The sequence below is a fragment of the Lepidochelys kempii genome, chromosome 4 (genome assembly GCF_965140285.1).
Source record: "Lepidochelys kempii isolate rLepKem1 chromosome 4, rLepKem1.hap1, whole genome shotgun sequence".
NCBI classification, from domain to species: Eukaryota; Metazoa; Chordata; order Testudines; family Cheloniidae; genus Lepidochelys; species Lepidochelys kempii.
The window spans coordinates 21,323,622-21,340,427 of NC_136383.1; the positions used below are offsets into that span (position 1 = coordinate 21,323,622).

Sequence of the window (16,806 nt, forward strand, 5' to 3'; positions counted from 1 at the left end):
GCACTCCTGCGAGCAGCAGCACAGAAGTAAGTGTAGCAGTACCGCAACCCCCCTCCCAATAACCTCCCCCCCCCCAATTCCTTTTATGGGTCAGGACCCCTACAATTACAACACCATGAAATTTCAGATTTAAATAACTGAAATCCATGAAATTTTCTATTTTTGAAATCCTATGACCGTGAAATTGACCAGAAGAGACCGTGAATTTGTTAGGGCCCTAATCATAAAACATGGTAACATTCTCTGTAGAACCTAGGAAGTTCTTTAAATACATAAATGATCTTTATTCTGATAGACATAGTGTCACTGTTACTCCAGGTAGTTCAGTATTGGCGCTGTGCTAATTTCTGAAGCACAGGCTGTAATGATGGTACAGTATTTATGGGAATTAGCATAACAGGTATTCTTCCTTGGAATAGGAGGAAAGTAGGCAAAACACCCCATGTCCTATGCCAGGGTATCTCTGAAGAAAAATATATTTTGACCTTTTCTCAAGGAGCAGGGCTTGCTTGGTCCCTCACTAATAATGGCGCCTTAACATAACTGCATTTAAGGCCCCAGCCCGGCAAAGTGCTTAAGCATGTGATTAATTCTGAGCACTCGGGAAGCCCTATGAAGTTTATGGGACTGCTCATATGCTCAAAGTTAAGCACATGTGTAAGTGCTTTGCTGGATAGTGGCCTAAACGTTTAAGGTCCATGCACAGACAACAGCTACATAAACATCCATCATTTTTTGTTGTTTTTTTTAAGTGCTGTGCCTCTTTGGTGTTTTAAGTCTTGAAAACACTGGGTAGTTTGGCCGAACCTGTGTGGACAGGATTCCATCAGAGAATGCTATAGTCTTGTGTGGTCTGATAATCATTCTACTTAGCCGATCCAGAAATGTTATCATCTGATGCACTTATATTAAAAGAATGTATCCATGATTATGTGAGGGGTGCATGGGGAGGATTGTTTCCCTTGACTAATGTGAGCTGCACAAGTGGTAGCAATGGAGGGAGTTTGTGGGCGGAAAAAAGGGCTACTTGGAGCAGAGATTGGGCTAGGCCATAATATTTCTCATGTCAGCTGATGCCCAGCTTATATGGTGAAAGAAAAATGTCTATATTATGAACCAGTACTAATGCACAACTTTCAAATTTGACTATAACATGGTGTAGTCCTTTTGGTACAGGCAGGACAAACTGAGTCCTCAAATGTGAGGGTCTAAATCCTGTTAAATAACCATACTTTATCATAGTCAGGTATTCAGATAACAGTATTTGTAAATCTCATAAACAGTGGTTTACAAAATTAGACCTTCTCTGGATATAGAATTTTCTAAAGTGATAACTCTTAAGGAGAGAGTTTGGAATCTGGAAAGGAAGCACTTAGGAAAAAATGAATATCAACGTGTAAAGGAGAATTTGTCTTTGGGCAAAATTATCCAACTGCAAAGGAGACTTGGCTATCAATACCTGTGAGCTGGATTTTCTGGTTATTTCACTTTAGAATGCCATCATGAGGCGGGATGGGACAGGCTCAGGGAGCTCTGGGCCAATGGAAGCCGATGTGGTAATATTTTTACAATGATGCCTTAACAAATTTTCACTTTATTTTCTATAATCAAAGTCATGCTACTTTGTGTTCGCTTTTAGTAGTATGGATTTAATGGGACTTATGAGGTTTTTTGTTTCCAGAATTATCACTGCAGCCCATTATACTGTGTTTCTGTTGATACAGTACATACTGTATACAATGATATTTGCAGTATCAAGTTATCAGTTTTATTGAGTGCTTTTATATCGGAAGAACACATTGTAGTGTTAAGGACCCTGATATCCTCTTATTACTCAACAAATTTAATAAGTATATACTTTGTAGAATTGCTTTTGAAATATTGCACCCATAATTAACTAATTTAACTAGTATAAATCCCTCAAATATACAGAAAGAAGAGAAAGTATAAGAATGGGTGTTACTATTAAATTGATTTAATTCTGATATTTGAAGAATGCTATTGCTTAGGCGACTTATGGGTTGTTGAAATATTGTGTAAAAAGATACTGCCATGCTTTGAAATCTCTGTTGAATGATGACATTTAAGTGGTCTATTACTGTACTAAAGGAGTCAAGATTCTAATGGACTTGCTCTCATATATGCTATACTATTACTACCTGTTAAATGTTTCTGAACATAAGTTGTATTATGCGGGCTTTCCCCACTCCCAAAGGACTAAAATAAGGATACACTGGATGTGGTTTAAATAGGCTGCAACTTTTATTAACTCTCTGGGTTAGAAAAAAGCATACAGTGTAGGTAATTCCTTGACCATTTCAATATATACTTGGAGGCAGGAGGGCTTCCATCAGCCCCCCCCCCTTTTCCCATCCTGGGCCCCAGCCCACCCACTGCTGGGACCTTAACATATCTCCCCACTCAAATGAGGATTAAGGTGGGCTATAAAGGAGGGGGGTTGGCTCCCTTCCATGCCATAGGAGCCCCAACCCCCTCCCCCATTTCTGCTCTTTTAATAAATACCTCCTTTAAATCCTTTACCAATCCATTTATCTGATCCCTGTATCCTGTCCCTATAAAGGACCTGTGCTAGACATCCACCCCAGGTCATCATACTGAGCTGACAACACAGCTTAATTCCCGTTCCATGTTCGTTGCCAATTAAGCTTCCCCTGGAACCTGAAAACCTTCCCCCACACACACTTCACTTAGGCCAATCTGGCGATGAGAGGAAAATTTGCTTCCTAGCCCCCCGAGAAGGGAGCAGCCAGCTGAGTGCCTGCAGCAGATCCTGACAAAACCTGGTATTTCACTATTTCCTTCGGTGGGAGGGTGGATGCTGCTCAACCTGGTCCAGGTAAAAGAGGGCTTCTCCACTTCTGCCCAGCATGTATTTCTGTTAACTCCCACACAATCACATAGCCAGCAACAGGGGGGAAGGAGCATTCCCAGAAGTACAGCTCACCTTGGGGTGGGAAGGTTCTGAGGGGAGCAGTGAGGGTATGTTACCGGGTGGCTTGTCCCTAAGGGCTGGAACTAGCCCATCCTGAATACAGAGAGAGCCACTGCTGGTGCACAGCAGGATGCTTGTCCTATGGAGAGTCCAGCCATCTGCAATGAAGTGGGCAAAGCACAGGAAACTGGCAGAGTCTGCAGAGAGTAAGGAAAGTTCTTGAGGTAGGGACATGTGGTGACACTGTGTCCAAGCAGTGGAGAGACAGCAAAGGCCCCAGGCAGGAAGGCCTGAGGAGAGGAAGAGTTATGAATAGAGTTTACTGGGGGGAGGTTCAGTTTTGTTCAGAATTTATTTTATATTAATAAAACCAGTCCCCATGGAGGGGTATTTTAGACCAAGTGTAAGACTGATGTGAAGTTGATTTGAACAGTCAAAGGTAGGGTGACCAGACAGCAAGTGTGAAAAATCGGGACGGGGGGTAATAGAAGCCTATGTAAGAAAAAGACCCCAAAATCAGGACTGTCCCTATAAAATCGGGACATCCGGTCACCCTAATCCAAGGGGAAACAGAGGCAGACTGCCTGAAGGATGACCCTAGGCCATGAGGGGGCACGCAGAAGGCAGCCAGCTTGGTGGCAGTCAGATTTTTTAGAAAATCAGTACTCTTGCTTGCTTTCTTATTGACCAAATAATTGGCTCTGGACTTCAGAAACTTTTCCAGTGAAAATGTAATCAGAATTGATGTGTCTTCACAAAATGCGTTGGCTTGAATGAAACAGAGTATTTCAATGAGAGAATTTTTGTTGAAAATGTTCCAGTCATCTCTAGTCTATGAATCTCCCTTCTCATCCTTCAGAATCTGGCTTTGCTGGGTAGTATGCTGCAAACTTCTCTATCTGAAAATATGCTGGTGGCATCCAGCAGAAGTGCTTGGTTAACACAATCCTAAATCTGCTTCTGAAGAAGGATCCCGTGCATCGTATTGCAATGATATTCCCATAGCACTCCTGAATCATACCTACTCACAGTTTCTGAGCTCACTGCCCACTTGATAAATGGATCAGTTGATACATAAGATAACAGTACCAGGAAAACAAATCTCCCAGTGAGAATAATGCCATGATAACTCCATTTCCAAACAGCTGTCAGTACATGAGTTTTGCACTTATTATCTGGATGTTCGTAGCTCAAAAGCCCAGTGAAGGAGAATATGGCTCACCTACAATATGTTGTTTTGTTTTGCAGGAGAAAGCCCAACATTTACAGAAGGCTCTTGCTTCCCAAGCAGATAAATCCACACAGACTGAACTTGTAGGTCATGATGTAAGTAGCTGTATTAAACAGTATTTTTGTCTTCTTTATTGGTATTCAGACTCTGACCAGCCTGTTTACCACTGCTAGTGCAATGTTCATGCATTAATTTAATAGGATTTAGTGGAACACCATTCTTTTTTTGCTCCTAAGTGATTCTCTTATGCCTTCTGCAACAGAAAAAGATGATTACAGCTACCTGACAACATCCCAATATCATGTTAATTGCTTGTTTTACCAACAGCTCCAATATACTTCTATTAGTATGGGCACAAACACGTCTAAGATGATACATATTAGTACAATGTGAAATCTTTCGGTATATATTTTAAAAAGGCATTTGTGCACTTATTAACAATGAAGTTATGTTTGCAATCATCATAGACTAAGCAAGTCGCTCTTGCATTCTGGTATGTGACAAAAGGCACACAACTTTGCAAAGAACTCGACACTGATATTTTAATTGTTGGGCATCAGCAGGGAACGCTGGAAGTAATTTAACTGAAAATTAGAATTTTCTTCCTGGTGTGAAAATAGCATCTTTATGCTCTGTGAAAAGGTTTAAACTACAAACATGATGATAAAATGTGAGGGTCACTGGTGGAATATGGAGACACAGTAGTTTGCTTGTGCGTTGGAATTTTTTTATGCCTTGAACAATTATTGGTAAAGAGTGTTTGGAAGTTAAATCTCAAACATAGTGTAGGTACAGCCATACAAGCAGCTTCCTACCATACTTACGGCATATGACACCCTTTGGCGCAAGGCCCTGATTCTGGGGTGAGGTGCATGCATGTGGATTTTCAAGCCTGTGCAGAGCCTCATTGAGTTTATTGGTATTCCATGCACACTCAGGGGTCTGCCTGTGCACATCTCATTGCAGTATTGGGGCCTGAGTGTTTTCTCTTGCACATCTAGGGTCAGCTATCCTTGTGAATGTCAAACATGCATACTTCAGTTACAAAACTCTGTTCTTATTTAAATCACATTTAATACCATGACTTCAATTCCATGAAACTGCAGTAATTTTAAATGTGTATTGAGAGGTATAGTTACCCAGAGAGAAACAATCTGAAGTTTGTCCGGCAAAAAAAAAAAATGTTTTATACGTAAAACCATGAGCACAGCCCCCAATTCAGAAAAGCATTCCTAGTCAAGAAAACATTAAATGTATGTATCCAACTTTAAGCAATGGGATTTAATCATGTGCTTAAAAATAAGCACATTCCTTAAGTGCCTTCCTGAATAAGCGTGGATTTAAGCACATGAGTCAATGCTTTCCTGAATCAAGGCCACGAACAGTGACCTTCTCGTTGAGTGTTAAGAAACTGTGTTGCATAAGAAAAATGTTTGTCATGATTTATTATGCTTGCAAATCTCACTCTAGAACTCGGGTTTTATAAGCTTTTTTTTTTTAAAAAAAAAAAGTTAATTTTTTTTAATTGTCATTTTTCTGCTCCTTGCTTTTCTCTGCCCTGATCTCTCTTTGTGAATTGGTAACAATGTCTGTGCCACCATATTCTGCTGCATAATTGTGAAATGATGAGAAAATCCGTGGGAAATGTTGAAACCTGGTAACTGCTTCAGTATTTTGGGATTACAACAAATGCATTCAGCAAAGTGATTTTCATATGGTCAGAGTACTGGTACACTGCACATTTTGCTACTGTTTGTTGGAGAAAATTAACTATCAGCCACAAAAAGTGACTCTATCAAGTGTCTTAGAATTCAAATTTGTGCATGCTTCCCATTGAATAAGTGAATAATATTTTAAATTGCTGTGAATTGATGTTGAGACAAACTATATATGTAATATCCGAAATCTCAGGCTAGAGTGATCGATCTTGGTGTCTGACAGAATTTTTCTACCAGAAGATCCTGTTCTTTCATGTTTTACCAGATGCTGAAAACCTTTGCAAAGCTGTTTGTCTCTCCCTTTCTTAAATTGAATTGCCCCTCTCAGTAAAACTGGAAACTTCTTTGTCCCTTTAATTTCTTGGCAAGGAGTTAAATGCTACCAAAAGCTAGGACACTTTGGGATCCCAAGAGAAATTGTTGAGATTCTAGAGAAAATGCATTTTAAAAGGAAAAATAAAAGTACTGAAACTTCCCTAGTGACAGCTGATTTTCCATATTTTGCTGTGTTTACTTCATGAATTATGGTGTCTTGTATACAGAAGATGACACTATCTCGGGAAGGAGATGATTATCTTTAAGGGCCTGAGCTGCAAGTTAAGGAGTGCCCATAACGCCCATGAAAGACAACACCTCAGCACGATGCCGCATCTCTCACGTTCAGACCACCTTGTGCCCAGTCACATTCCACTTGATACAATTAGTATTGATTTTAATCAAATAAGTTTTTACATTGTGTTTTCAATATAGGGTGTACTTGTCATGGGAGGAGTTATCAGAATTTGAAGGAAATCATTTTTTCATCTCCTGTAAATACATGTAAAGGGACGTAAATTAAACTAATAATGAACCAGCACCAACTACTGTATCTCCAGGATTGAAGCCCTTAAGCAGAGGCTGAGCTTATTGGCAGTGTACTCTGCCTGTGAGAGCAGTAAACTAATGACATCGACATTTTCTTCCCCTTCCACACCTCTTCGCCTACAATGAGTCAGCTGTGGGACATGATCAACTGAAATTCTTAATAAGGGACATCAGGTGCACTCATAATTTTTGGGAAACATTAGTAATTAAACAGTAGTTACAAAAATTAAGCCATAATGTCTGTGTGAAATACCATCACTGTATGGTTTCAAATAGGGATAAGCTGGATATAGAATACTTTATTGATTGGTCTATGGATCATAAGAATGTGTATACTTCAGAATACTTTAAGAATTGTAAGGTGGTCACATCAATAGTCATGTTTTTTGAGCAGTGAGTAAACAGTAAACCCAGGGTTATCGCGCTCTCTCTCTCTCTCTTTTTTTTTTTTAAAACAGTTGTCTCTTAAATAATATTGTGCCAACAAATTTTCAAGTTCCCCAATGGTACTTCCCTACTGTGCTGCGGTTGGCATCATCATCGTGTTTTTTCACATAACTTAATGTGACATGTTAACATAAACAGAGGTGGAATTTTCTGAGATGACACTACATAGCTGTCTGGATCGATTTGTCTTATACAGAATAGTTGGAGAAACTGTAATAAAGAGAACAAGATCATGGAGAAAAGTGAAACAGTATTTTTCTTTGCATGAGTAAATGATGGCCATACTGATCTTGACTGGAGTAAAGTTAGAACCAAGCCATGAGGGGTGGGAGAGAGAATATGCAAATAAATAACTCTCTCCTTTTTTCATACATACATTTTATGTATATTCATTTTATGGAATATTTTTCATTCACTTATTAGCTTTTGTTCCCTGTCTTACAAAGTATGCTTATTACAGGTAATAGTCGGTTGAGTCTTGTTCTCATTGAAGTCATTTGCAATCATACTCAAATTCTTTGGTTTTGTATGAGGTTTTATTGAGCAGAATATATTCCCATTTAAGTGTCCCTGTATATCTATTTTTACATATCTGGGTATGCATTTATGTATTCTGTTTGGATGTATATACAATGAAGTGTGTGTGTGGGGGTGCACGTATTTATGAAAACTGGGGAAAAAATACAAAACTCTTAGGTGCAAATGTCACATTAAAGTTCTGTATTTAAACACACCGGTCAGAGAATGCAAAAAGTTAGGATTCTCACAATAACATTAATTCACCCCTACTGTAAATATTTTATGGTGCATTTGTAACCTACATCTAATAGCCTAATTAGTAACTGAAAGTATTATATGTGCAGTCTACATGAATCGTTGCTATAAAAACTTGACACACAAAATCACAAAAGGCAGGTAGTTAAGAAATCAATATTCTCGTAACATTAACTCACCCATTCTGTACATGTATAATATTGTCAACATGCGCCAGCCACTCTCGCAGGGATGATGAGTTAGGGTTACCCTGAAGACCTTAACTTTTGCATTCTCTGACATTTTTCTCTTTAAACACAAACGTATTGTTGCATTAGCATTTTATTTGGGAAAAATCTATTTTACACATGCTTTTTAAAAAGCAAAATGTATTAGTACTAAGTTCGCTCTCACTCTCTAGCTTATAATTAATGGAACCTTGCTCTATTGGCAGCATATCACTAAAACATTCTAAAACCCTAATCATTTCTTCAAGTAGTCTTTTTGAATACAGAATATATTATGATATGGTATGATGTAGAGGTTTTATTTGCACTCTTCTTGGATGACCTGTGTAACTCATTAATGGCTTTATGCTAATGCGAATAAAACCTCTTTATGCCACCAGATAACTCAGTGTACAATATATATGCAAACACAAGACTGTAGCGTATATCTGACTGTAGGTACTATAAAGGTTTCTAAAATGATATTTTGTTTTTTAAGGTCCACTATCTTATGAGTTAGCACAGCTAAAAACTTGAGATTGGCTTGGGCTGCAAAATTTGGTTCCATGTACTGAAGGTCCCAGAGTACATGGATATGGGTATCTGAATCAGTTTTGGGTCATGGTCTATGTCTATTAGAAACAATGGCTCTGCCCCGCTGAAGATCTGTGGGATATCTACAGTGGTTAAAAGGTACTGTTTCCTAGCTTGAGCTTTGATGAGATATAGGAGTGTTCCGAATTCTCTTGAAATCAGTGGGGTTGTTTGTTTTGAATTCAGTGAGTCCTGGATATAGCCATATAGTACCTTACCTATTACCTCAGTTGTCCAGGACAGAATTTTACCTGTCGATTTGAGGAGGTCGATTTTTTTTTTTTTGGTGGGTATGGCAGGAGGGTGGGAAGGAATGGAACAAATTCAGAATGTAAGAAGCAACCCCAATGAAGAAGGATAAACGGGGTGGAGAGTTGCAGGTAAGGTGGCTCAATGAGATTACTTTAGTTAATCTTTTTTGTCTGCAATGTGTAGCATAATTATAGTTAGAGTCTGACCATCTAAAATGACCAGCAGTCCTGCTTCCTTTGAAGATAATACATGGGAGAATTATGGTTTGGTGATCCTCTGTTACTTGTAAACTGCTGGGGAACATGTGTTCTATCCCTTTTCCTTCTCTCCTGTTCAGTACTCTGGGAATTTACACAGACGTTTCCATTTAGAAAGGCAGGAACAGTTTGTTAAAGACAAGGAAGATGGCAGATCTGTGAACTGGAAGGAACGATGACCGTGTTCCTCTTGATTTTTTTTAAGCTGTGGTGCCCAATGCTTCGTCCAACTTCCATATCAATAAAATGGTGCAGTTCATCTGGAAAAAAAAAATCTGTCCTTCATGATGAGGTACAGTAGCACTTCCCTCGTTTGCTCACAATGACCGCTTTACTACCTCCCTAAATTGGAAGTGAAATACTATCAAGGATAAGTGTGTGTGTGTGTGAGAGAGAGAGAGCACTCGCATGCAATTAAAGGAAAACAGGCTGGCAAGTAAAGGTTCAAAAGGTTGCACACTTTCATTGACGAGACCTCAAACATTGGTTAGTGCAAAATTTGTTCTGGTTTATAAGGCATGTAGTGAGAATCATTTAAAAACAAATTCAGAATCTCTCAGAAAGGTTTGTGAGCACCACAGATTTTGTGACATGGGAAAATGCTAAATAAATGATGAATATGTCTTAAATAATCAATGCCCATTTAACCTCCTTCACTGTCCTTTGACTGCACAGGCTTATTTTATTGTGAGCTCAAAGAATAATTTGTGTGTCAGTTGGACTAACACGGCTGTTACTCTAAAACAGGATGGAAGATTAATAGATATAGTCAAGTAGTAATGCAGCCAATTACAAGGTTCCATTCAGCTGTAGGGCAGATTCTTCTGATTATGTCCACTATATAAATAGGTTCTGCAAAATCATATATACACATCCTGTAAATATTTTATAACCCATGGCACTGCAAATACCACCTTGATGAAAATATATTTGAATGAAGAAACAAACCATCATAGAGAAGCTCTCAGCCTCTGTTGCTAAAGGAATTCAGACAGTAATACTACTTGGCTTTTGGATTGAGTGGTCGAGTATTTTATTTTATTCTATTTGAAATAACAGTCCCTAAGATCAGGTGTGATTATCCCTCTTTTGTCTTTACCTGTATATACCCTAAACTGATGTTGATTGTGCACCACGTAGCTCTAAACTGTTTTTTTCCCCATTTTTTTTTAAATTATTTTAGTGAAGGTAAAATTAAGTATGGGCCTGATCCAAGCCCAATAAAGTCATTTACTCCTCTGGGCTTTGGATTTGGCCCTATGCTTCCATTAATGGTGATATTAAACCAGGATGATCTTAATCAAGGTGCTCTCTATTTATTATTGCTAGTGTGCTTCAATATGTGCTTTGCACAGTTAGCTATAAATGAGTTGTTTTTTACCTTTTGACAAATACCAGCATTGTGTGTGCACATCAGCTCTATGGATTCTGTGTCTCTACTGTAGTTTCTTTTATCGAGGACCATATTGTTCCTTCCCAAAGACATAATCACTGGGCGTGGGATCAGTTTCCAAGCAAAACTCTGAAATTCACCTGAAGGAGTGTCCTGCGATTCTTGCCCTCTAGGAGGAAGAGTTTGCGGGTGCAGGGAGGCATGAGTTATACAGAGTGTTAGCTCTGAAGCCTATATATCCTGATGATGTGTGGGGAAAGAAAGATCCAGTTCCACAGAATGTCGACTCTTCCATGTAGTAGTAATGTGTTTAACGTTACAGCTAAATCAGGATTTGTGATTGAGAGAGATTTAGAGCAAAACAAAAATTAGTTATAGATAATGTTTTAGACAATTATAGAATAAGAAAAATGTTTTCCGAATACATGTGCAGAAATGCATGCAAACTTTTGCACATGCCCAAGTTGTATATGTAAAATGTCTAATGTTTGAAGAATATAATTTCCAATATTTACACATCTCATGCATACATTTCACACAGATTATGATGGCCCATGTGACACAGACTTTCAATGGAAACATTACATGACACAGTTTGCTGAATTAAAATGTAAATAATACCATACCCAGGGGATCCCTATCACCCTTATGAACACCAGTGTTCTCTGCCAGTTACGATCGAAAGGTCCTTGGGTCACAGCTGTCATGCATACCACAGTTGCATGGAAAGTTACTGTATATCATGTGATGCATATTGTGCATTGTCGCATTTGCATGTGCTTTTTTAAATTGATTAATTATTGATTAATTAATTTTTAATTAATTTTAATTTAATTTAATTTAATATACATGTAGGGTGAGATTTTCAAAAACACTCCGTCTTGATCTGCCTCTTCCCACATTGATGTCAATGGGACTTTTATTATTGGCTTCACCAGAATTAGGGCTATGCTGAGCACTTTATAAAATCACCCTTCTGGATGCTGTGTGTTGAAACAAATAAGGCAGTCTCCACTTCTGGATGCTATACGTTTGTGACTCAGGTCTGCATTATGGGATTTGTTCTCATTTGCTATTTTACAAGTATAAATATGCAGGTTTGGGAGGTTTCCCCTCACCCCCTTTATACAAGTCCCAATGAAATGAAAAAGCATTGTGGAAAGATCAGTTGACACAATTTTTTTGATATTTAAAGAAATTAAAGTAATGTTTAACTGAACTAAATTAACAGCAAGTATACGTAGAAGCTACTTTTTAAAATAAACGTACACAGTGAAACAGTACTTATTATGTATACTGGTGCCTGATCCTGCAACTGGTAGCAAGGAAAAAATAAGTGGCTTTCATATAGAAACCAAAACCAAGATGGTAAATAGTTGTATTGTGGCTTACCTAAGGGCAATTTGGCATGTCTGTTTAATGGGTTTTCGTTCTACTTGGACTGTTTTATACATCTCTAGCTCTCGAAGATTGCCCCCTGGAGGTTTAAGTGAAAATCTGGAGCTTTTAATGCATTTTAATCTTTTATTCAAAGCTTTTAATAATTTACATGGTGGCAAGATCATTGTGATGCCATGATTCTACTGGGAGTATTGGGAAGGTTGGGTTTTAAGTGCAAACCTACTGTACCTAACTTGACTTTTCTCAGTGCAATATTGACCACTTTTCCTGAATTAGTTTTGTTTATTTGTAAGACTGTACTTCTCTTGCTGTCTCTCTTCTCTGGTATTTCCCCCTCTATGATTTTGGCAAATATGTTGGTGGGATTTTGCTTAATAAACAAAGTGTATTAAAATGAATAACATCCTGATACTGAACTTACTGAAGGTGTAAAATGGTGTTAGAGATAAGGGTATAGATAGGTATTCTTAAAACTGTGGGCCAGATCTTTAGCTGAACTTGAGCCATACAAATTTATACAAGCAGAGAATGTAGCAAAATAGATTTAACTGCATATTGCAGACTTGCTAAATTACAAAGGTGTAAGTTTGGGTTTTTTTGTTTTTAAATCTTTAATTATATGTATTTAGCACCATCATGTTACAAATTTGTGAGTGCTGTTTTTTTTCTCTTAAATTCTTAGAATGTAGCTTAATAACCATAATTTTTAAAAAGCCTTATGATGTATTTCTCCAGCACTTGGCATCGTACAGTCATTTTGGTCTCTCAAAACTTTCTCTAGATTGAGTTGCTGTTGGTTACTGATATTCCTTAATTTCAAAAGGAAACACTTTCCAGCTCAGTTCCTCACGGTTAACACACTCAAACATTTGACTTAAATACCAGTATCTGATGTGGATTACATCAGACATTTTAAAACAGGAATAACTCTAACTTGAGAACCCCATTTGTTAAGAAGGACTGAACTAGGACTCCCTCATTATTTTAAATCTTTTCATGCTGCTGTTTCATATCTGGAGACATGAGCCTTGGTCTGTCTCCATAGCTAGCCCATCCTTGCCATCCATAATTCAGCACTGTTTGCCATCCCCACTGTCTGAGGGAAACCAGGTAATGAAAAAGAAAAGAGGTTGCAAGACTGGATCATAGTGAGTAGGAGTTTAAGAGAAATCATGCCAAGATCTAATCAGAAGTACATTTTTAGACCTTGAAAGTAAAACCAACCGGGGGAGGGGGGAAGTTAGATCCTTATTACTGTTGTAATTTTAGGGCAATTATTTAAAGTATGGTACTGTTCCTCAGTTCACATACCTTCAGTCTTCTCCCTTTTCTTCAGCCCTGCAGCTATACATACCTTCTCATTGTTTCCACCCAACCTGAAATACAGTGTGTAGTTTACACCCAGAAATTCATAGGTTGATATTTTATACTATGTACAGTAGAATATAAATCCCTTTAAAGCACTTGGCAGACTATCTCGATGAGCTGGGCACTTTATTTCTCTGATTGACATTACTATGGTATATTCCTCATGAGCCAAAAAGATATCTTAGAATTGGGAAGGGTACAGAGAAAGGCAACAAAAACGATTAGGGGTATCGATCGGCTTCCATAGGAGGAGAGATTAAAAAGACTGGGACTTTTCAGCATGGTGGGGCTTGCAGGCTGAAAGGCTGTTTGTGAACAGCCGATGTGGGAGCTACTTGAGCAAGTCATTTTAAGGCACCCATGGTTGTAGGGCAGGGGTGATACAGCCCCTCCATTAGTCTGAATTGTGCCCCGATATGTCACAGTGCACCTCTGTGTGTACCTTTCCATATAACATGTGTGGATGCATGATGGTTTCTACTGTAGAATTGCTTTTCACATTGTGGGTTATTTTCTGCTGTTGAATGTTTTTTTCTTTTAATTACAACATGGAATATTTTATAATGTATCGTGGTGTGTTTGCTCCTAAGAGAAGATTTTTATCTGTGTGTGTGTGTGTATTTTCCTCTGAATGGAAGAGAGGGCGGAAGGATATGCATGTGCACACACACACACTGACCCTGTTGGAGATAAAACTAGTACTTTAAGCACTAAAAGCACAGCTTTCTATCACCTTTAACCTAAAGGAGTAACTGCATTAGTGGTCTCATTAGTAAGCCTTTGTTGTGCACTGTCCATTGGAGGAGACATAATTCACATATCTGGAGTGTTACTCTTGCCAAAGGAAGCCTGTCCCAAATATTTGATGTACATAAGCGTTCAACTCTACATACGAGTTACCACTTGGTAATGACCTCCAAAAAGGGTTGGCGGGGGGACTGAACCTGGAACTTTGATACCAAAACCACATGCCTCCCCAAAATTCAATCCGTGCTGATGATCCACATGCACTGGGCTATTAGAGTGTTGTGTACCTACTTAAAGAGGACAAAATCACATGTAAGGAGGCTACTTTTACCTTTTCCAGCGGTGCTGAACCTTAGCAGCAATATTCTGTTTCCATTTGTTTTTTCACAAGCTGGCTTCTGACTAGCTTTGTAAATAAAGGCACAGTTAAAACACTTTTAGTAATGTATTTCTTGATGATGACTGATAACCTTGTTGTTTACAGATCAATAAAAGGAACAAATGTATGATGCAGCTGTACTGTTTTCTCCATGTTTAAAGGGATTTTTTTTCCCTATTGAGCTCCATCATAACTAAGTAACTGTTATAATAAAAATTGAGCCTAAAATTTCCTTTGTGGTTCTCAAAACTTGCTATGGGCTTGCTGTTCCTTGCATCTTACTCATTTCCATCTTTGCCCTTGCAGATTTCAAAGAAATCACACTTCTAATGTACTAAAGCATAGTAGTATCTAGGGTACTCCACAATGTTAAGACTCTTCACCACTCCTAAGTTCTGCAACTTTAACTTGGAGGCTTTTTAAAAAGTTATATTATTTCTTCTTCTTCATCCTGCAGAACTTGTTATTGCAGGCAATACTCATCCTGAGCTGGCCATCTCTGTCTGCTCCTTGCAGCTCTCCGTGATTTGAGGGTCACTCTTTCGCTTGCGCTGACTACCTGTTTGGAAATCTTCATCTTCTGAGTAACGTCCTTTCTTTAATTCCTTATTCTTATTTTTTATTTGAGGCTTATTATTTTAGGATGCTTTATATGAAGGCTGATATTTAATTATATTTTCAATGTATTGTAATTGCATGTTTCTATACATCTCATAGACAGTGTCAACTAGCTTAGAAAATTTTTAACTCAGCATAATTTAGTACGAATGAAGTGGACAAGGGCCTCTGGATTTAAAACGTTTTTAGAGTCCCCACTCTGTCACTCAAACACATTTTAAAGAAAGAAAGAAGCAGGACATGTGAATTCAGGACTCTACTTTTTTTGTACTGCTCATACTAAGCCATCCATATGCCAATGGGGCACAGCTTATCAGCCCTTTTCCCAGCATTGTGCAGAACACATAATTAGTGATAAACTTAAAAAAAAATGAAGTGGGGAAAACCACAAGACAAAGCCACTTACGGGTATTGTTCCATAAAATATATTGCCATTTGCCAAATGTAAAAAGTTAAAACAAGTTGCTAACGAGGTTTATTTCAGGTTGCTATCAGGGCATTACAAGCAAATGCACACCTATTTTAAGAAAAGTTATTTGATAACTTCTCTTTAAGGGAAATGCTCAGTTGTAGTCTCGTTATCTAGTTTGTGTTTTACATTCAGATCCTGATGCTGAGTGTTCTTTAGTAAAGAGCCAATGGGAGCTAGGGGAACTCTGCAGCTCAGAAGACTGGCTAATACCTTGCAGAAATGAGTCACAGATTTCCACTGCTTTTCAAAGTAATATGGGATTTTGTTTCCTTTGGTATTAATAGAAGCTAAAAATGAGTATTTTAAAAAAATATTAGAGAACTACCGACTGCCCCATCGAGTCGAATCAGCATCTGAAAATATTTTCATGTAGTGGGCAGGTTACATGTAGAAATCCCCAACACTGTGAAACTCAAAGAAATCTCAGAAATTAGAGATGGGCAAACAGGATTTATCCAGTTCATTCTTCTGACCTCTTTCCAACATAGATCTAACACCTTGGCCTTCCTGATTATGCTCTACTTAATTGTAGTGTCTCTTAAAATTATCAGCGTGAGCAGGAATACTTTAGAGAGTTATATGTTATGATTTCATTTATCATTAGCTTGAAAGCTTGCTTATGTGTATCCTGGTAAGTATCTGCATGGGCTGTTTAGAGTCCATGGAGCTGTAATGCACATTTTTGGTTTATTTGATTTGTTACCATCAATGCATGAATCTTTTTAATTTTTAAGATTTCATTTCTTTTCTTTCCTTTTTTTTAAAGGCCCTGTGGAATTCTCCATGTACTGACGGCTCAGTTTACAAACCAATCAGCATCTCATTGGTTCCAACATTATTAAATTAAAAAACAGCATCTGGACACTCTGCGCTTACGGATTTAATTAAATATTGATGAATATTAAATGAGCCTCCATTTACCAGTACTTCCCATGTTTACTTAACTTGCAAAATACTACTATTTGATAAGCTTTGCATTATCAAAAATGAGACTTTTTGACTAATCTGCACTAATAAATTTATCAATAAATTATCAAGTTATTCATTATCTAAAATAAAACAATTGTGTACAGCTATGTTATTAAAAATAACTAAGAAATAATAGTCTATTGACCCTTGAATCTCTGAGATG

The 16,806-nt window shown here is 38.0% G+C and overlaps 1 protein-coding gene across 5 annotated transcripts in view; it reads left to right on the plus strand.

Annotated features, from left to right (window-relative positions):
• CCSER1 (coiled-coil serine rich protein 1) overlaps positions 1–16,806 on the plus strand; it is a 1,061,474-nt gene that overhangs the window by 662,663 nt on the left and 382,005 nt on the right. For 4 of the 5 annotated variants that reach the window (XM_073340691.1, XM_073340694.1, XM_073340695.1 and 1 more), the window contains one exon: positions 4,202–4,279. In XM_073340691.1, the coding sequence (XP_073196792.1) occupies positions 4,202–4,279 (78 nt within the window). Of the gene's footprint in view, positions 1–4,201; positions 4,280–16,440; positions 16,618–16,806 lie in introns of those variants that run through there. The other variant, XM_073340696.1, reaches the window with a different exon arrangement.